At 40.3% G+C, this 22,280-nt stretch overlaps 1 protein-coding gene across 1 annotated transcript; it reads right to left on the bottom strand.

Moving 5' to 3' along the window:
* Positions 1–1,627: 1,627 nt before the first annotated feature.
* Positions 1,628–11,670, bottom strand: trhra (thyrotropin-releasing hormone receptor a). The gene is made up of 2 exons (XM_006794844.3): positions 10,599–11,670; positions 1,628–5,364 (listed from the first exon to the last, which is right to left on the bottom strand). The coding sequence occupies exons 1-2, from the start codon at positions 11,403–11,405 to the stop codon at positions 4,924–4,926; spliced, it is 1,248 nt and encodes a 415-aa protein (XP_006794907.2). The 5' UTR covers positions 11,406–11,670; the 3' UTR covers positions 1,628–4,923.
* Between the last annotated feature and the right edge of the window lie 10,610 nt (positions 11,671–22,280).

Below are 22,280 nucleotides of genomic sequence, written 5' to 3'. Positions count from 1 at the left end.
ACAGAGTGGGATAGGGGGAAAATAATTGTTGCACATACATACTTTCCATAATCTGATCTCAGTATTAGTTTTAGGTCATCTTTCACACCTGTGAGCCTGTATACTAGCTGAAGTAGCAGATGGCCTGGAAAAGAGCAGAGGTCAATCACAGATATATGCAATATTCAGAAACACAAGACTTTCCTTCTCCTTATTTACTGCCGTCAGAACATCTGAGCAATAAGCAGTGTGAACTTCTCACATGGTTTGCAGTGCTGCATTTTAGTTTGCTTGGGGTTTTTTAGCATTAAAAGAAACTAAAGAAAGGAAAGAGTTATAGCTTTGAGACACACTTTGTTTGATTCTGTTTAGCTTATATTTATACTCCTGTTTCCAAAAATATTTAGTTGCCGTTTCTAGTTAGAACACATTGCAGTTAAGAATCAAAAAAGAAAAGCAGACAATTCAAGCTAAAAAGGAATAGATCTGCATACTGAAGAACGTGAGCCTGAGTCCATAGTTTACAACATTCTGTGGCAGACTGCCCATCTGGAGCACTGGGACATTTACCAGTGGCCAGAGGGTCATTTTAGCCTGACAAGAACAGCCAGCTAGAGCAGTGATAAAATAACAAGCAGGGATGAGCTGGTAGACATCTCAAAATTCACGCATCAGTTGTCATCCTCCTGCTTGTCCAGTTAGAACACTCTGCTTCCACCCCAATGTAATTTTATTCATCAAAAAATATACAATAATGAAAGCTACAGATGAATTTGATGGATGATATTATTCTTACTTTTAGTAGCTCCATGGTTTAGCATTTTTCACATTCACTTAAGATGTGAAAGATCACTATTTTGAGAAGACGCAAATCCCTTTAAGGTTGCTTTAGGAATGGCATCCAGTATAAAACCTGCCAACTCAAATATGCAGAGCTTTCTGAATGAGGGAGTTGCTGAAATGACCTTTTTTTTTCATTATTCAAGTTCCACCACAAGCGGTAAGCTTTCCAAATAAGTTTACAAATTAGACTCAGAGCAACAAACAGTAGGGGGATTAAAATAAAATCTGTGTCTTCACATGCATTTGTGAAAACAATTGTATGCCAGTCAGATTACAGCTAGAGTGCGTGCAGCTGATGAAATGCAGTCGGCAAACAGTGCCTCCGTGTTCCAGGGACATTCTCTCCTGGCACATTAAGCTCTTTCCAGCTCCATCACAGTGCATGGGAAATTACTGTGTGACTCCAGTGGTGGCATTATCACTTAACAAAATTGAGGGAGCTTTGACGGATCAGATATTTAGTGACATTACCTACAGTAAACATAAATTTCACACGGGTGTCACATTATTTGTTTTGAGCACATTTGGGTTCTGATAGTTTTCAGCGAGAGGAGACGAGGCCACCGCATGCTGAGTGGTTTCAGAACGAAGCAATCAACACCCGTGATTGATGTCCTCGGTGTGATCGCAGCTCGCAGAGCTATCTGTGCCTGATTCATAAGGGCGTCTTGGATGAGGCAGTTTCTTCAATGGCTGCTGGTAATAGATCAGAAGTGGTGGAGCTGTAGAGAATCGGGAACAAAAGAGTGTATATCGACGTAGCAATAATGCACCATCTCCAGCGTCGTGTAATTATCATCTGTGTTTATTATTGACAAAGAAGGTTACAAAATACAAAACAAGCCGAATAAAGCAGAGAAAAGCCACCTGCAGAAAGAAAAGTGCACAAAAAAACCCCACACTGCATCAGATGGAAACTCATCAGGTAGCACTTCACAAAAGCCTGAGTTCATGCTGCAGACAGTGCACCGTGCAGAACACAAAATCTCCATCGCAGCTGTTTGTCAAAGAAATGAAATATGTTTCAACCGAGAACAAAGGAAGAAATTGAAACTTGTACGAACAAGAGGTACTTTACGCTACAACTACTACAAACCACAGTCTTTTTCTTCCACTTTGGAGTTCAGCCCCCACCCGCTGTTGTGAAATGATGGCAAACACACTGATGGAACAATAGATCAAAATGAGCTATTATTTCAAAAAAAATAAAATAAAAACACAAATTCCATTTTGCTGCCACATGTTTGAAAACACAATACCAATTGAATTTCACATTGCACTGCACAATCAATTTCAAGCAACTTCACAATATTGACAGAAAAAAGCCTTTAGATTAACACAAAAAAGGCCCTTCTCACTGAGCTCCTTACTTATTTATCCCCTTGAGCCGTCTTCAGTTTACACACACTGTACACGTAGCTCAAAGAAACACTAGAAAATTCATCCTTTAATAGCGGGGTGTGAGCTATATACACAGTGTGGATTGCACCAGCTCAAGTATGGCACGTTGTTGCGATCTATTTACACCTTCCATCATTGCTCTGTTGGGTTTTGCTGAGTGGATAAATCCCACAAAAGTGCTGCAATCTGCAGTTTCAGTGAATTACTGTCACGACTGTTACCAGACCCTTTAACAAACAGCCTCTCTTTCTGCACATCAGAGCTACACATTCTTCTCTTCTCATTATGATACACCGGCCACTCACCCCCCCACGGGCTCTGATTCCACAGCAGTCATAGTCACAGTAGCCAACTGAAGACTTTAGTGTTTGTCACTGTTTAGTTTGAAATCCACAGAGAAATCATTAGACATCAGTGGATTTTAAATTGAGAAAGCAAGATAAAGTTCTTCTCATATTTGGACCTATTTTTAAAAGGTCACATAATTCCACATCTGTGTTTTCCCTGTAGTGCTGTAGCAAGACTAAAATGTCATGTGCATTGGATTTATGTAAAATACAGGCCTTCTAGTGGTACATTAACAACGGAAAAAGAGTTTTGTATTTGCTTTTGTGTATGGTAGGGTTGGTAAAACGATATCCTATGGGGCTGGGTAATGCAGACAATATAAATATTTATCATGACAGAACATTTCACTGACTGGGAAATGAGAGGCTTTGATGTACAGGTGATACAGTGTATGCAGTCCAAGCACAGAAACAAAACAAAAGTCTAATATTGTACAGAACACTCAAAAATGTAAACATAAAAGAAAGTAAAATGTTACTTTACAGCAAAAGCACTTAGTTACATTACAGATAAACTTTATAATATGCTTGATGATAAATAAAATAAAAACTTGAACCCAGGAATCTGCTGGGACACATCTAAATGAACCTCCTTTATAGGTTCACTGTAAACTCTTGAACACCTGTGCTAGCATCTAGTTGTTATTTTAGTGTTTTTAGTGTGTTGCTATTTCAACTATAGTCCAGTGTGACAGCATGTCATGGTAGAGGGTTCACGTCCTCTTGGTCTACTCAAGAATGTTGCCGTGTACTGTGAATAAGATTAACAAAAGGAATAATACAACATGGGCACCTGCTCCATGCTAACACAAACCTGGCCAGAGAATGAAATTATATCAAAATGTCATTAGACTGACAGAAAGTCATCAACCGAACTGTCGATGTAACAGAATACTGCTATGATTAGTTGTCAGTGTGCAATGTGGTATGCTTATGGCATACTTGTGGTGATAAAAGTAATCGTCTGACTGTTACTAACCACTTTAGGTCAAAGGAAAATAAGAGCTCCATTCCCAGAACAGGGAGAGGAAGCTGGGCAGAGTCAAGCGAATAGAAAGTGATGGCTCAACAGTCACATCAGCCATAAATATGAAGAACAGTTGTACATAAACAAGGTCTCACCACACAGCCAGTTCCTAGGTTTGAATCCACTGTATGTTCTCGCTGTGCCTCTATGGAGTCACTGTGGGTACTCCTCTAGGACATGTGTTGTGCTAAAAGGTGATTCTAAATTGCACTTAGCTGTAAAGGTGAGCGTGGATGGTGGTCTGTCTCCGTGTGATTGCTTTGCAAGAGACTGGCGAACTTCCCAGGGTGCACCCTGCCTTTCACCATATGATAGCTGGGATAGGCGCCAGCTGCCTGCAAACCCGAGTTAACAAGCGGTTAAGAAAATGAAATGAAAACGAGTGAACGTCCATTTTAGGTATATACTTCTGTCTGAAGCTGACTGTTTAAGTATTGTTTGATAATGAGGGAATGGACTAGTGATTAAGCTGTGTTTCAGGCACACTCTGGAGTTTCTCCTTTTTTTGCTCACTTGCAGTGAAAATCTTTCTGATCAGCTGGCAAATTGAATTTAAATATGAAATGTTTGACCAAATGGGGACTCCCGGGGGAATATCTGATCTGCTCAACATCCACAGCAGTATTTGCTAAATCTGTCTGTCTGCTGTTTCGTACTGGATGGAGCGAGAGCTGTTTGTTGAAAACAGCTGCCTGCTGTGGCTGAGAGTGGCACTATCAGACTAATGGGAACAAACAAAGAGTTAAGCGAGACAGCTAAATCATTTTAAACTTGCCGTAAAGGTCTCTAATGGCAAGGCTATTATCACAAAGACCTATGATATCCACTAATGAAATTTCCTTTTGAGTGTGACTACTACTTTAATGTCTTATTCAACAGTCTGGTTTTGTTTAGTGGGAGAAAGATGAGATGAGAAGGCACCCTACTTCCGACAAATTTGTCATACAGCTATACAGCAACTTATAACAAATCGGTGCCATGCAAGTTTATACTATAAAGCTTATGGTAAAGTTAATAGAAAATGTGCTTTTGTATTACATCATAGGGCTGAGGAGGATCACTTCCTGCATTAATAATTAAGACTTCCTATTTTATGATATTTTCTCTCTTCTTGCATTTCACAAAACATGCAAGAAAACCTACAGCACGGGGCAGCTCATCCTATTTGTCTTCTGGCAAATGTTGTTGTCAAATAAAACAAACATTTACAAGAGGAAAAAATCTTGAGAAATAAAGCTGGAACCTGTATATTCAATACATGTCAGAATCAATACTGGAGCTGTCAAAATCTCTGATACCACCTTCAGGTGGAAAGGTTGTTTCTAGTCAGGCCTTGACATCCCTGCTCGACGGAGAAGGCTCTTCATATACCATCTTTTTGGCATTTGGCAGGATGCTGGCAGGTAGGTACTGAGCAGACGGTGTGTGGTGCTCATCCATAACTGTGGTGAAGTGGTCAGGACTTTCCCCGTTGGACGTTTCCTTGATGACACTGTAGGTGAGGGCCACACTGTAGGAAGCGGGCTTCTCCATGCGCTGAGGGCCACAGTGACACAATTTCTTAAAAGCGGCACGAAACTTCTGAGACATGGCGTTGTAGATGATGGGGTTGATGGCGCTGTTTAGGTAGATGCAGAGACGGCAGAAGAGCAGGAACCAGGTGTCCAGGTAGGGCTTGTCCAGGAAAGAGTTGACCACCACCAAGGTACGATAGGGCATCCAAAGTAAGGCGAACAGGATCACCACCACAGCGAGCATCTTTGTCACCTGGGAAAAAAATTCATTCATGTGTTAAAGAAGCTTTTTTTTTTTTTAATTTAACTTTTATTTTTACAGGTAATCTCACTGAGATTCAATGACTCATTTACAAGACAAACCTGTTTCGGACAGCATAATAAAAAGTTTTTAAATGCTCATCAGGTGTAAATGAAGCCCAACACATTGCACTACTGCACAGGGTTGTTCAACAGCTTTTTACCCAGTAAGCTATGAGCCAGCATGCACAAAACCAACACCCTAACATGCATCAACATGTTAGTAAATGTAAAAACATCTTTATGTGGTGTATGAAATTTCACCCCTAACTTTTTTTTTGCTAATATTAGTTTTTGTCTGTAACTAACACTCTGCATAGTTTTGGCTGTGATTCATTTGGGATTCAGTTTATTTAATGTATGCAACTCTGTAGTTCATCTACAAATTTGTTCTCAGTGTGGTCAGCCTATCAACATCCCTATTATACAGCTGCAGAACATCAAACACTTCTGCTTCTCATTGGAAACATTCATTTGGTCAAATGGCTTTTCCTGTGAAACAGCCCATTTGTTTCAGATGTCAGAGCACAGTACAATGTGTTAAAAATACCTCTACACAAAACAACAACAAAACAAGTGCTTATTAGTGACCACAAGCTGTTGTTTTTTTTTAATTTCAAGGTTCATGTGAAGGCACTGGAATAATTAGAAAATTGGTGGTGTTGCCAAATTGAAGAGCAAAATGTAAAATTCTAAAAAAAAAAAAAAGTAAAATCAAATCCTGAGGCGGGGATAAGCAGTTTACCTCCTGACCTTATGAACCTTTGTTCACCCGCCTTTAAGCCACCTCCACCCAGCCACTGTGTTGGTTATTTAATCTCTTTACAATGGGTACAGCCTGAAATGGCAAACAAAAAGCTTAACATGTGCTTTCATGGCACAAAAAATGTCCTTAAAAACCGCACGCCATGATTTAAAAACTCATGACAAAACTTCTGACCAGGGTTCAAAGATTTAAAACTGCAGCATTTATGGGGTTATCATTCCCCTGCTCCCACATGGTGGAGCGTTACTACAATATTTAAACACAACAATACTGAGCTCAGAAGAGGAAAGCTGCCTCACACTAAATTTTAAAAAACCTTGTTTTAAAAAAATGTAAATTTGTCAAGACCATTTATTTATATCAGTATCAATATGAGCTGATAATAGCTAAGCAAACAGCTTAGCTATTATCAGCTCATATTGATAATAGCATTCTATATAATAGCATTGATAACTTCATTCCCACACAGTTTGCTACAGTTTAAGGCAGAATTGCTTTCCATAATGGATGTGAGCCATTACGAATCCCTCCCAGCTGGAGGTTCAGCTGATACACTTCTGTGTTTCCAACTTGCAAATCTCATATACAACGTGACCCACCTCCAGCTCAGCTCCTCATTTTTATGCTGTGTCTGACTTCATCAATGTCATGCCATTGATGCCTGCTCTGATCTGTGTTCTTAGGGGTCATGCTGCACCTCTCAGCCTAAAGCTTTTCATGCATGCAAATGCAAAGGCAGGAATGTGCCAGCGCTGAGCCATACTGTCAAACATGGATTACTGTGGACAGTAATAAGAGTTTCCTTTGACCATAGTGGTTATGAACAAAATGTGAATGTCAGAGCTGAGTAAATGTGTCCAAGTTATCAAGTAGGTGTTTTCTTTGACTTTTCCAGTTTGGTGATCAAATACAGAACTCTGCTTTTGTCTTTAGACCTTTGTGCTCAACTTTGATCATCTGGAACCAGCAAACCAAGACACTGTCACAACCTTTGGACATTTTCATGAAAAGGTTGCCAAAAATGGTCTAACTTATAATACGCCGTGCTATAGTACCAGAAAATCACCTGTTTCAACCCAAAAACTCTTCTTCGTTCACTTTCTGTCTGTTTACACACCACTCTGCATTTAATCATTAATCTCTGGCTCTCCACAGCAAATGACTGCACGTTCCTGAGCCTGGTTCTGCTTCTGTAACTTCCTGTTAAAAGAGAGCTTTTCCTTCCCACTGTTGCCAAGCACTTACCCATAGGGGATCATTTGTTTATTGGGATTTTCTCATTATTATTGTAAGGTCTAAAGGACTTTGAGTTGACTGTTGTTCTGATCTGTTGCTATATAAATTAAACTGAACAGGGTTGAATTGAAAAACTTAAAGTTTGAACCTCTCTTCTTGTTACAGGCTCCTTTAAAGATCCCCGTCAAGATTTATTTCACATTTAAACCTGACGAATTAAACATTTTTTATGCTTTTTTTTTTTAACATTTTGAGTCTGTTTTCATTAGCTGCATTTAGAGACATATCTATGACAAGAAAGACCAATCCATTCATTTGCTTCTGCTTATCCGATTCAGGTTTGTGGTCAGGCTGGAGCCTATCCCAGCTGCCATAGGGCGGTAGGGAAGGTACACAATCACGTACACTTATGACCAAATAATCTAACCTACATGTCTTTAAACTGTACTTGGAAGCCATAGCCTCTGAGATAACCCACGCAACCATGGACAGAACATGATAAATCCACACAAAACTGGCCTAGCCTGGACTCAAACCCAGGATGTTTTGAGGGGTTTTTTTGCTGTGAGGTAATGGTGCTATACCACCCCACTTCCCTGAAAAAATCTCTGGGCTTCTTAATTATATGCTAAGAGTTTATCTGTGCCTGCTATTAAAAGAGAATTTAAAGTTGATTTCCTCTTTACTTTCGTCTTTATCTTCTTTTGTGGTTTATTTTCCATCGTTTCTTAGCAGCAAGAGTTGTGAGATCAGTTTCTGCACACGTGACAGACATCAAAGATTTTTAGCCTCGCCTCAGTTGTCAGAAAGTCTTTTCATTGATTAACGATTGCACTTGTATATACTAGGGGTATAATTTGAATTGAGAACTTTGTTGATCTTAAAACCTGTGAAAATGCCAGCAGGTCTGTTCGAACATTGCAACAAATAACATGGCTACAAACACACCGAGGCGTGTATTGACCTTTTTGCTGCTGCACTGGGTTTTGTTATTTATCTGGTAAGTGTTTTAGGGTGGAGTCACTCGCATTGTACAAAAATCACATGAATTAGCAGCACACACCAGATGGGTGTACTGTGAAGCAAGCTTATTACATGGACAGTGTGTTCCTATGTCACCCGTGGATAATGACATCAGAAAAACCAATAGTGAAAATGGGTCCTTTTTACAGCTGATTTATACAAAATTTGGGTGTGCTACATAAGCACACCCCTCAGGGACTGGATAGTTTTTACCATGCTTCTAACATGGGAAAGAGGGACAAATATATACTGCTGATCAGCTTGTTGCTCATACCAAACTATCCAGTTTAAAAAAATGAAAAGATTTGATGAGATAAAAATCTTTCCAGCTTGAAAGTCTTTTGTCAATATTAGTGACCTATTTGAACACCTATTTAATGTTTATATAATTTATTAAGTAACTGGATCAAATCGTTAATCACAACTTTACAAAGATTGGATTTATTAATTTAGTTGCTGGGTAAAAATCTTGATGTTTGTAATTAAACCGTATCCATATTCATGACATGTTGTCTCAGCTGCAGTGAGGTGAGTCTAATTGACTTGGATAGGGGCAGAGCAAGTGCCATCAGCAAGTGGAGTGCCTAATCTTAGCTGCTGTTGACATTTAGGTAACTCGGTAAGGTATGTGGTAGGAGGGAGGGGTTGTTGGTTGTGTCCGTGTTGAGTTGTGAATGCTGACGATAACAAGCAAATGTGGCTGTGCTTTGGCAGACGTGTGTTAGAATAAAAACCCCACTGATGGAGAAAATGCCTAAAAGTCTATTTCAGTTAGGGTTAACTGATCTGACTACCCAGCAGAGCATGGAGCTCCCTCAGGGTTACCACACCCCCTTGTCATTCCAGGAAGGCTTCTTCCTCTGATCTGATAAACAAACATCTCTCCCTGCAGCCTACCTAGGTGTCTGGCATGGTGTCCTTACCTTTAGAGGATTCAGTTTTATTCATAAAACTTTTTAAAATGTTAAAAAGAAAAAACTAAACAGAAGACGGATGGTGAAATTGCTTTACACTGTTTAGCAGTACTGCATGTGTGTTTAACAAAAGACATAGATAAGATAAGATAATTCATTTTTTGGCCTATATTTAGGATGGACTATCTCAAAATTTCTGCTTCTTCTTCAGTCCTAAACTAAGAATATCCACTGTTCTGAAAGAAAGAAAGAAAGAAAGAAAGAAAGAAAGAAAGAAAGAAAGAAAGAAAGAAAGAAAGAAAGAAAGAAAGAAAGAAAGGGAGGGAAATGAACTCGAGCTGGTTTTACACTCCACCAGGCTCAGTTACCAGTACTTTAGGGACTAAAGCTTAATGGAAAGTTTTCAGAAATAAAATAAGATTAACAGAAGCTGCGTTTAGGTATATGAATTTGTCCTAAACCCCTCCATAAACCCCCTTACTAAGACAGGGCCTCCCTGTTGTGCTAGAGGGACAGCATACTTTAGGCATTTGCATGGCTGCTTGGGTCAGGAGAGGGTGAGGTCCTCTTGCAGACGTGTCTGAAACGCAACAATCCACCAACTACTCATGCACCGTGACTGCAGACACGTGTGTGCCTGCAATGTCGGCCTGAAATACAACCATTTAGAATGTAGCCCCGCCTCTGATATGGGTGCAGCTTTGATGGAATTGCAGTTGAGGATTTTTGAGATTGTTTTGCTTTTTGCTGGATTTTTAAAATTTTTACCCCCTCACACGGAGATAAGGACGAGAAGACATATTCTAATTTCTCTCAAATGTCTGTAATCCACGAAGCTGTGGATCTTTCACTAAAGAAACGGCTTTTTAAAAAGCGTTCTTTCTTTTTTAAAGAAACGCTTATAAGCCAAGGAACCCAGGTTGGGTGTTCTCATTCTGTTTCACGCGGTACAAAATTTTCCAAATCCCAAACAGAAAAACTGTTTTTTTCCTGTCACTCTAAACTTAGACTAGCATAACTGAACGCAGGGCTACATTTCATTGTCAGAATATCTATCTGGATTTTTTTTTTTTTTTTTTTTTTTTTTAAAGAAGAAGAAGAAGGGGGGGGAGGAAAGCAGAGAAGCAGAATAAATCTGCTGGAAATGAAACACTTAACTTGTTTTTAATTGGAACGAAATACAGTCCCTCTGCAACCCAACTCACGCAGAAAAGTGCTACAGGGATGATGGTGATGATAATGAGCTACCTGTCTGCGGGAGGCAGCCGTGGTGCTGCTGGAGGAGCTGGTGCTAATCATCCTCCCTCCCTGAGTCGTCTCCTTCTTCCACTTCTTGGTGCTGTCCTTCGGATCCGAAGGCAGTGGATTGATGAAAAGTATCCTGGCGATCAGTCCGTACAGAACCGTGGCCAGCATGAGAGGGAGCACGTAGAACACCGTGAAATCCGTGAAGTAGATGGGCAGGTAGTGACTCCTGGACACCTTGTAGGCGCAGGTGAGCAGCACCACGTTGTCGTAGATCAACTTTTTAGTGTCTGACAGAAAGAGCCACATGATGCAGTAAACAGAGGTGAGCGCCCACACCAGCATGATGATTTTCTTAGCCCTGGATAGAGTGCACAAGAATTGCGCTTTAATAGGGTGGCAGATGGCGATGTAGCGCTCCACTGTGAAGGCGGTTATGGAGCAGGAGGACGCGTTTATCCCCAGGTACTGGAAATAAGTTATGCCCAAGCAGCCCGCGTAGCCGTACACCCACTGCCCGTGCAGGGCGTCGGTGATGTTGGGCAGCCCGGCGGCCGTAAGGACCATCAGGTCAGCCGCCGCCAGGCTCACAAGGTAACAGTTAGTGGGAGTCCGCATGTGTTTGGTGGTCAGGACTACCAGTATGACCATCACATTCCCCACGATCCCAACCCCACATATTAGAGTCACCAAAAACACGCTGGCCACCTTGTATTCAAATGAATAGTCAGTCCACACTCCAAGGGTCTGGTTGTCGTGCACCGACGTGTCATTCTCCACAGTCATGTTATCCATGGTGAGATTTTTCATGACAAGAGGAAGCTGTCGCTCTTTGGAGTTTTAAGAAAATTACACCGAGCTTTCAGAAACATGCATTACACAGTGAAAAATCTCTGCAGGGCCACAGTACGAACTGTATCCACCAAGAGCCCCTTTCTATAAATCCTTTAAAAACTTAATTTCATCCGCACAGGATCCAGTCAAACTGTCTGTTCTTCTCAGCGAAATCCATTCCACTTTGTGATATCGAACAGCCATCAAATCAAACTCCAGCGCGCTTTTCCATTCACACATCATAAAGAGGTTGTTGTCTGAAGTTTGCAGCCAGAGGAGAGGAGGTGCTGCAGGCACGCTCCACGCTTCACTCTCGTCTCACCGCTCACACAGTCATGACTGGGAGCTTCCTGTAGAGCATCTCTGCTCCTTCCAGCCCAGTGAAGTCACAGGCTGACGCACCGGAGCCACGAACATTTTTTTTTCAAACCAGGGACTCCCGTGGGGCCGTTCTAAAAATATATGCTCATTTTGAAAGTAATATTCCAAGAAAAAGTAAAACTAAGACAAAAGTTCTAATAAGAGGGAAAACCAATAAAGGTTTTAGAGTGATTTCCAGTTAAACTCGGATTTTGCTTTACTAGATCAGTTTCATCATCACCTCCACAATAAGTGTCCTGCTGTGTCTGTGACGCAGTTATTTTTGTTTTGTTTTTTTAATTTGTTGGTTTATTTTAATTATGTTATTTTAACATATCCAGAGTTTTAACCTGAGAGAAAAATCATCATATTCTTAAGCCTAATTAATTATTCCCACCTATGTTGAACCTAATGTGGCAAACTTAGGCCCATCACACACTCAAATCTCATGTTCATTTTCTTTTATATTTTTTTATTCTTTAGAGCCCAGAAGCCAATGATGCTTTTTCATCTTTGTTTAATGTATTTTCTGTTTATTATATGTTTGTACTGCTGATTAGCTAACAGCCAATCAATGTTCTACTGGCATATGAACAAATCATAGTGAAGAGTCAGATTTTTTTAAAATAAAACACCTCATTCACAGGATACATTGAACTGAAATGTATTTATTATATCTAATAATAATAAAGATCAAGTTGTGTTAGGCACTCATTTGCTAGAGTTATTTATGCCATCATATCTAATTGTAATATTATTGTACTGTGTTATAATTCTGTACTCCTTAAAATGCATATAATAAAGAAAGTTAAACAAGTGAACAGATAACCCTGACTGTTAATGATTAGGAGGAAAACACACTTATAAGCCATTAATACATTAATACTCTAAAGCCTTGTTTCTTTCATAAATGGCTCCTTTTCACCTTTTAACTCCCATTTTACACTGTAAGTGTTCTATATTGAACCAGCAATTGCACAAAAATGAAAAGAAAACCAACAAATTTACTGTAATTAACAAATTGATTTCATTATTTCAGTGAGAAATGTGTCATTTTTGCATTTCACAATATTTTAATGCTTCTGCTACAGAAACGTTGGAGGCTTATATTAAATATAAGTTTGCCAGGGACTTTATTGGGTATGCCTTGATAATTTGTGGGTTGAACCCCCTCTTTGCCTTCAGGACTGCCTTAATTAATGGTGTAGCTTAAGAAAGGTGCTGTAAATATTACTCCGAGATTTTGCTCCATATTGACATTACAGCATCAAATGCTTGTTGCAGATTTGTTTCTCATCAAACACTCCCATTACACCACATCCCAAAGGTGCTCTTTGGGATGTGGTGAGAGCTGGTGAGTGTGGGGATCATTTGAGTACAGTGAACAAACCATAATGTTCAAGACACCAGATTGAGATGATCTGAGCTGTGTGACATGGGATGTAAGCCTGCTGGAAGCAGCCAGAAAAGATGGATATACTGTGGTCACAAAGGGATGGGCATAGTCAGGGACAATACTCTGATGACAATACTTCTGAATACACTTTTTGCCCAAAGAATTGATGCCCATTGGGATATATATTTTCTCTCTTAATCTTAGAGGTGTTTGTGCAGGAAAAACCCCAGTATATCATTCAACAAGCCAAGTGCCAATCAGTACCACCACCAGAAAACTGACACATACATGCAGCACATTATTCATTTATGCCTTACCTTTCCTTACGCCTAGTAATATTCATAAAGAGAGAGGGTAAAAAAGCTACACAGAGTGTCAATATCCAGATACCTGGAACCACGTGAACATAGTAATGTAATAAAAGATAAAACATAATCCCATAAAGTGCAATAAGATAATAGTAAACATGTTATTGAATCCTGCAGGCACCAAAGAAAACCTGTTATGGCAGTATAAGGATATAAAATTTTCAAATATATAAAAGGTGACTTTAATATCTCCATAGTGCAATATTGTGCAATATTGTGTCATCTGTGGTAGTTTCAAAAATACTGGCAGCATGACTCGGAGCTATCTAATGTCTGACAGCAGCATATCTGTTCCATATTACATGTTTTTAAGCCCATTTATGTCTCTGAGATTTGTATTACACAGTTTGTCTCTATTCAAATTGACTTGCAGGTGAACTCTGCGATCAGCGTAGCAGGGGAAAGGGCTGTCGTTGCTTCCTTCTCACTCTCTGTTGTCTACCTGCATCAACATGATTTTCTCATCAAGAAGGAAAGGAGCTGAAGGTTCACGCTGTTCAGCATTGCTTTTCCATTATACCTCTCTGTCTACATTGCTACGTAGACAGAGAGAAAGGCGGGAACCCACCAGCAACAATTTTCCTAGGGGATAACACCTGTAACATGAGCTGAGGTAGAGTTGTATGTGCGTGTGTGTGAAGTGCCTCTCAGAGGGAGAGGAGGGGAAAAAAAGTCCTCTACTGTCTACTTCTATTTCCATCTGCATGGAAATCCACTGTGGATCATCAAACTGACGCGGGCATGATTTAACTCTTTTTGATTAGCGCTCTTCCTCTCATCCCTGTGGTGTTTTTAGGCAGACAAAAAAGGATGAACAAACCAGCTGAGGCAGTTGCTCATCACTAGTCCAGATTACAGTGATACTGATTGTTTTCCCAGGAAAGCTGCACAGGCTTGAGTAAAAGAAGGATGGATTACTCAGATATTAGCAGAGTAGGCAATGCAGCTGTTTATATCACTGTGTGGATAACCTTCCCAGAAGGCCTGTTCAGCAACAAGAGCTGAAAGGCGTTTAGGAAAATATCTACTTTCCACACCGTGGCTAGATTGTCCACAGGATGTATGGATAAAAAGCAAGACAGTGTAAAGGGATCAGCAGTTATCTTGGTTTTAGGCTTCCTGAGTTGTCGCAGTCTTTAGCCAGTTGGTTTTCTTGGGATAATCCCAGCATCCTTGCAAAGGTTTTATATCAGTGTCCACATAACTTACCCAGTGGCTTTAATTCACTGTCACCTCTGTATTGATTTTCTCTGTGCTATTACGCTGCACCACGGGGTAAGTGAAGTGTTTCGGTTCAGGTGGGAGACCGCGACAGATCATCACTCGTCACGGCAGAGGGGTCAAGAGGTAAAATCACACAATTTGCAGGTGGGCAAAAAAAATTGTAATTACTCCCCTGAAGAACACATCCAGGCCTACAAGCTTGCATTTAACGAATATTGATTCTAGTAATGTGCAAGATCATGCTCGCTGTGATGTAGCTGCATTCTGCTGACTGCGTACCAAATCATCATTAGTCAGGCATGTGTGAATCAAATCTGATCATTGTTTTTGTTTTCTGTTGTAGGTATTTCAGGATCATAACTGGGAGATTATTTATTTATCACTGAAGTGGAAATGTCACTGTCAGTCCCTTCCTTATATGCAACAACGGTTTGACATTTTAGAGAATTTGATTTCTGATGCAAAGAATGAGCTGGTGGCCGTGGGAGAGGGGCAGCTTGCCTGAAGTCTGAAGATAGCCATCCAACAACAACTCTCACAATTATAACGTCATATTAGACACAAACAATAACAATAACTCATTGCCAAACAAAATCTCAAACTATCCCTTCAAGTAAAAGCAGGCTAATGATGTTTTTTTTCTTTACTGCACAATGTCATAACAGTGTGAAGTTCATGTTCATCAGTTCTGTCCATCATATGATCATATGATCATGATTCACATTCACTCAAAAATAAATCCAAGTCAAAGAGAAGAGTTTTTCTCTGAAAATAACATAAAGGCATAAATAGAAATAACCATTGTTCAGTACTTGAACAAACTGTACTTTTCACAGCTAACCACTTCATAACTTTCACCTGTGTCCTGATACTGTTTCCGACCCTCACCATCATTTATTGTGGGTCTGCAATGCCACCTGGTGGTTAAGGTGTGCTACTGCCTTTAAATGAACGCGATGAGCTAAGCTGCCAGAAATGTGTGATGACTGACTATTAACTAAAGATAAGAGAGATCTATGCATATGTACTTAGGGTCTGTGAGTGCATTTTGGATGCTTGAAAGTGTGAGCAAGTGGCTGCTATCTAGTTTTGTATTATTTGTTTGTTTTTTTAAAAGAAGTTCAAAGGCCTAATGTTGCTTGAATTTGATATCTATTCATTTTTTGTGCTATAGAGTCCTTTAACAGTTTCCTTCGGGTTACATAGAAATGCTTTTCTTTCCTTTGTCTCCATAATTCATATTTATGAAACGCATCCCTTCAGTGTTTCTTTGGGTTGATGTTTCACCTCCAGGAATAGCCGGCTGTTGCTGAAAGATTACCAGGACACAAAACAAATCGTGATGGAGAGCCAGCTATCTGATGCTGTAAAAGGGTCTCTCTATCTACTTTTGCCCAGGAGGTAAAAGAACTGTTATGCGAGTGGCTACGGATATCTGAATATCTTATCACTGGGCACATTCGCAAATTCACATCAGTCACTTCTGTGTTAATGCAATCCATTATTCATGTGCTGCAGCTTTTAAGAAAGAGGTCCTTTTGTTCCAACTTGAAAATTCAAGGTAAACTTGAGAAGCAAAAATCCGTACTGATGGTACTGGTGCCAGTAGACTACTCAGTGCTTGGCTCACTGTATTCACCAAATATAAATGAGTTCTTTGGCTCAAACACAAGGCTTTCTCATTTGTCCGATGAATAAAACTCATTCAATTTTCTCGAAAATGTTTGCCTTGCCCATACTAAATAGCAGTTGTGACTTTGCCTGCACACAGAGATCCCAGAGCTTAACTGACGTTGACTACGTATTTGTTAAAAGAAATATGCGATCCAGACGCTAAAACATGTGGTTTGTTGTGTTATAATCAGGCCACAGCATAATAACTGTGAGAGATAATCAGTGTCGCAGATGGAGACACAGAGGCAGAAGACAGAGGCAGAAGACAGGAGAGACCATTATCATCAAGAGCACTGAGAGCTTTATAATGCAAAAGCAGCTGTGGCGTGAAGGGATAACATCGCATTAATTATGATAAAGAGACGATAAAGAGAAGAGGGGTCGATGGAATGGTGGATTTAATGAATTATCTGAGTTGCCTTTCTTAATCACAAAGGCTGTTTGTGTGTGTGTGTGTGTGTGTGTGTGTGTGTGTGTGTGTGTGTGTGTGTGTGTGTGTGTGTGTGTGTGTGAGTTTGCTTGTGTCAAAATTGGGGACTTCTATCAGCTCACACACCAGTCAATTGGGGACACCTCTCCTTTTGGGGACCAAAACCACCGTCCCCAATTAGATTTACCTCTAACAATGTTCAGCATGCTCTAAAACATATTTTAATCCAAAAATCTCCCCTGTCCCCAAAAGAGACATTTTTTGGATTTTTTGTGTATGTGTATGACCTTGCCCCCAAAAATTTTCTCCATCTGTGTATAACTCTATGTTGCCCCCTAGTGGAAGTGTGTGGAATTGCAAAGATTTCCACTGTCCCCAAAAGTGACATTTCTTGGATTTTTGTGTGTGTGTGTATCACCGCTCCTTTATATAGTGCTTTTCAAGGCACCCAAAGCGCTTTACAATTCCACTATTCATGCACTCTCACATTCACACACTCGTGGAGGCCAGCTACAGTTGTAGCCACAGGTGCCCTGGGACGGACTGACAGAAGCGAGGCTGCCATATCGCACCATCGGCCCCTCTGGCCAACACCAGTAGGCGGTAAGGTAAAGTGTCTTGCCCAAGGACACAGTGACCAGGACAGAGAGCCCTTACCTTTGTTTGGATGATGAATTCACAACGTGAAGGCTTAAAAATAGCAAAATCTTGTACCCAATCCTTGGTGAATTGGATGTGCGCCTCCAGAGATTTATAACTGCGAAATTGGTTCGCCGTGTATGCGCAAACCAACTTATGCTACTTATGCGCTGACTCCACAGACAAGGTACGAGAATACATCAGGCAAGTACCATCTCTTTGCATCTGTCTTTATACGTCCTTTTTTTTTTTTGAGCTGCTTTTAAGTGTGGTTCATAGCATCTTCCTTCCAACACAGTGTGTTTGTTTTGATTTGTGGCCTACTAAAATGGTGATGCTGTCTCACAATGCATTGCAGCGTGACATCAACTCCAAAGCCAAGTATAAAACTGGGGCATAAAAGCTAACGGTGTGTTCACACCGAACGCGATAGAGGCGGCCAGAGCATCAGGTTTACATGTAAAGTCAATGGAAAAAGCGCGTTGACACACGATTGCAGGTCCCGTGAAAATTTGGTAGCAGATTTGTGTTGCGAAAAAAAAACGTGAAATGCACATCAGTGTATCGCATCTGGCGCGTTTGACTTGCGAAAAAAAACCCACGCGCGTCAGTTTTTGTGTTGCTGTGCATACACGCGTATCGCGTCAACCGCTCGAGTTGGAAAAATCTGAACTCCAGCGTCAAATTGCGCCGCAACAACCAATCAGAAGCCTGGTGATGTGGCTCTGACCTAGGTCAAAGGGTCAGATCCAGCCAAAGCCCTTCATTCAATATGGAGGAAAGGCTAATCAACGCCGTAGCAAACAACCCGGAGCTGTACGACACCAGCTGCTTTTTGTACCGAGACAGGAATATAAAGGACCGAGCTTGGAGGAAGATATGTGAAGCTGGCAACCTGGTAAGTTCATTCATTTCTCTTTTGAAAGTTTTCACTGACCCGGGGAAGCCGCACAAAAGCTAGCAAGCCACTGCTAGTTTCCCACTGATGTACAAATACTGTTCTGCTTTTATGCATGTTGTCATATAGGAATATATTTTGTTTATTAATAAACAGAACACAGTGGTCCCGCTCATCCGTCACTGCCTCGCTTTTTCGCTGATTTTTTATTGCACCGTACAGCATTGCATTCTGCAGCCTGATTGACAAATCTCTTCCGTGCTGTGTCTCCTGCGCTTGCCAAATTTATCATGTTTGGTTTTGATAACCATCACGTCCAATAGAAAAAACAGCACAAAAACACCCATAACTATGACCCTCATTCGGAAATAGACACCTGCACCGCGAGGGAAAAAAGGTGCACGAAAGTGGCAGGCAGATGAAGACAAAACGCGGCATAATAATACGTTTTGCAATCTACAAAGGTTTGCACTGTCAGAATCAACTGGTGAGAACTGTGAGTAATGTTCATGTGTGGGGGGGGAAAAAAGTGTATGAAGTGCATGGTGAGGGTCTAGTTATAGCCCCTGCTGCAATAAATGAGGGACCACTATATACTCTGATTATTATATTCAACCTGTTAACATTTAATACTGTATTGATGGAACCAACTGATTCTGCAGCAGAGCATCCCCTGTTGCTTCTCCTGGCTCCCCAGTCCCTGAGCTCCTGCACCCACAGGTATGTATGATAGCATTTTACTCTGTGGGATTCCCTTGTGATCACCTTTACTAAGTATCTACAATCAATCTGATTATATCCGGTTTTTCTTTTTCTCAATGTTGAAAATGAAAATCTAGTAGCAGCCTTCTCATTTCTTTGTGTTTTGTTGTACAGGACCGCTCCGAGGCAGATGAGGGACGGGTCCCAGGAAGGTCCATCGGCGGTGGAGCTGGCCATCCCGGTGTCCCTGAAGAGGCCATGCCAGTCTCCAATGGAGCATTTCCTCCTCAGCCTTGTTCCTGCTCTGGAGAGCAGCTGGGTCCTTTTCATTCCTGTCTCTCTGTAAATACTTATGTTTAATGTTTTTCTGTTTGAGAACTTTAGTCATTATAAAAATCTATTTGAAATAATATTAATGTCTCAGTTCTACTACACAGCAAATGTTGGCACACAACTTGACACATGTAGAATTTTTTCATATTATACTAATGACAACATGTACTAATACAGTGGGATGCAAAAGTTTGGGCAACTTTGTTAACAGCCATTATTTTCCTTTATAAATCGTTGGTTGTTACAATAAAAAATGTCAGTTAAATATATCATATAGGAGACAGTGATATTTGAGAAGTGAAAAGACATTTACTGGATTTACAAAAAGTGCGCAATAGATGTTTAAACAAAAAATCAAGCAGGTGCATAAATTTGGGCACCACAAAGTTTAGTTGTCATGAAATCAATATCTTAGTATCCTTATTTTCCTATTATATTGTTTTATGTACTTTAATAATGAAGGCTTGTAGAGCAAGGCCACTTTTAACTCACAAACTAAGTGCACAGGCATATTAATAGATAAGACACAGAAAAGAGGAACTTTCCATATAAGCAATGTTTGAAACAGTTTGTGATGTCTGAAGTACAGAACACCATATAAGACACATGTTGAGCTAAAAATGTTGGAGATCCTGCAACTGGCGTTTGAGCTGTGCAGGGGTCTCTCTTCTGGAAGATGATTGAATAAAAAGAAATATAAAGGTTTTAACACTATGAGTCTGTTTTCTCGGTTCCATCATGGGGACAAAAGAATCGGGGTTAAAATAGTGTATCTCCTATATGATATATATTTAAGTACAAAAAAATTCACATTAACTACTTGCATTTAGAGTTCAGCAAGAGTCTCAGATTTGAAACAAATTTCTCCACAAAAAGTGACCTTACTGCTAAGTGATACAGTTGCTCATCCACTTTGCTTTATATTCAATTTTATCTATATAGCACCAAATCACAACAACAGTCACCTCAAGCCACTTTATTTTGTTAGGTAGACACTACAATAATACATTCAAAGAAAAAAAAAAAAAAAAAAACATGACCCCTATGAGCAAGCACTTAGACAGTGGGAAGGGAAAACTCCTTTTTAACAGGAAGAAACTAACAGCAGAACCAGACTCAGAGAGGGGCGTGGCCATCTGCTGTGACGCATTGAGAGAAGGAAGACAGGATAAAGACATGTTGTGGAAGAAAGCCAGAAATTAAAGTATGATTCAATGCAGAGAGACCTATTAGCACATAGTGAGTGAAGGTGACTGAAGAAGAAATAGTCAATGCATCATTGGAATCCCCCAGCAGCCTACGTCTATTTCAGCATAAGGGAGGATTCAGGATCACCTGGTCCAGCCCTAACTATATGCTTTAGTAAAAAGGAAAGTTTGAAGCCTAATCTTGAAAGTAGAGATAGTGTCGGTCTCCTGAATCCAAACTGGAAGCTGGTTCCACAGAAAAAGAGGGGCCTGAAAACTGAAGGCTCTGCCTCCCATTCTACTTTTAAATACTCTAGGAAAAACAAGCCTGCAGTGTGAGAGCAAATTGCTCTAATGGGGTGATCTAGTATTATAAGGTCATTAAGATAAGATGGGGCCTGATTATTTAAGAACTTGTATGTGAGGAGCAGGATTTTGAACTCTGGATTTAACAGGAAGCCAATGAAGGGAAGCCAAAACAGGAGAAATATGCTCTCGCTTTCTAGTCCCTGTCAGTATTCTTGCTGCAGCATTTTGGATTAACTGACGGCTTTTCAGGGAGTTTTTAGGACTTCCTGATATTAATGAATTACAGTCGTCCAGCCTGGAAGTAATAAATGCATGAACTAGTTTTTCAGCATTATTCTGAGACTGTTATGAAATGGCTTTGTGCAGGCAGGAAAAGGACCCATGGTGCAGACACTCAGAGGCAAAACTTGGACTCAAAACAGCTTTAATGCTAAACTCAAATGTAACATAACTGGATATATCAAAACAAACTTACCCAGGACGACTGACAGAACACACAGCATGGAATAAGGGTAGATCGTGACACAGAGAAACACAGGGCTTAAATACACAGAGGGAGCAATCAGGGAATGGGTAACAGGAGGGAAACACAGCTGGGGCAAATCAGGCCTAACAAGACAAAGGAAGCAAAACCAGACACATTTACATGAGACAGACTTTCAAAGTAAAACAGGAAACATAACACAGAGACGCGAACTTGACAAGGGAATACAGCTGACAGGGGAGACAGCAACTAGAGAACACAGAGACATAAACCATAAGACAGAACTCAAAGAAACCAAAGACTAGAAATGATAAATAATATAATGAACTCAGAACCCTGGGTCAACGACCCAGGCATCCTAACAAAGACAGGATATTTCTAACTTTAGAGATGTTGCACAAATGGAAGAAAGCAGTCTTACATATTTGTTTAATATGTACATTGAAAGACATATTCTGGTCAAAAATGACTCCAAGGTTCATCACAGTGTTACTGGAGGCCAAGGTAATGCCATCCAGAGTAAGAATCTGGTTAGATACCATATTTCTAAGATTTTCAGGGCCGAATACAATAACCTCAGTTTGATCTGAATTAAGAAGCAGAAAGTTTGAGGCCATCCAGGTCTTTATGTCTTTAAGACATTCCTGCAGTTTAACTCATTGGTGTGTGTTATATCGCTTCATGGATAGATAAAGTTGTGTTTCATCTGCATAGCAGTGAAAATGTATGCTATGCCTTCTGATGATACTGCCTAAGGGAAGCATGTATAATGTAAACAGAATTGGTCCTAGCACTGAACCCTATGGAACTCCATAATTAACCTCAGTGTGTGAAGACAACTCTCCAT

Source organism: Neolamprologus brichardi, chromosome 11, assembly GCF_056152115.1.
Source record: "Neolamprologus brichardi isolate AB-2024 chromosome 11, ASM5615211v1, whole genome shotgun sequence".
Taxonomy (NCBI): domain Eukaryota; kingdom Metazoa; phylum Chordata; class Actinopteri; order Cichliformes; family Cichlidae; genus Neolamprologus; species Neolamprologus brichardi.
The sequence above is the reverse complement of the archived record's forward strand: the minus strand, read 5'-3'. Positions and strand labels throughout refer to the sequence as shown.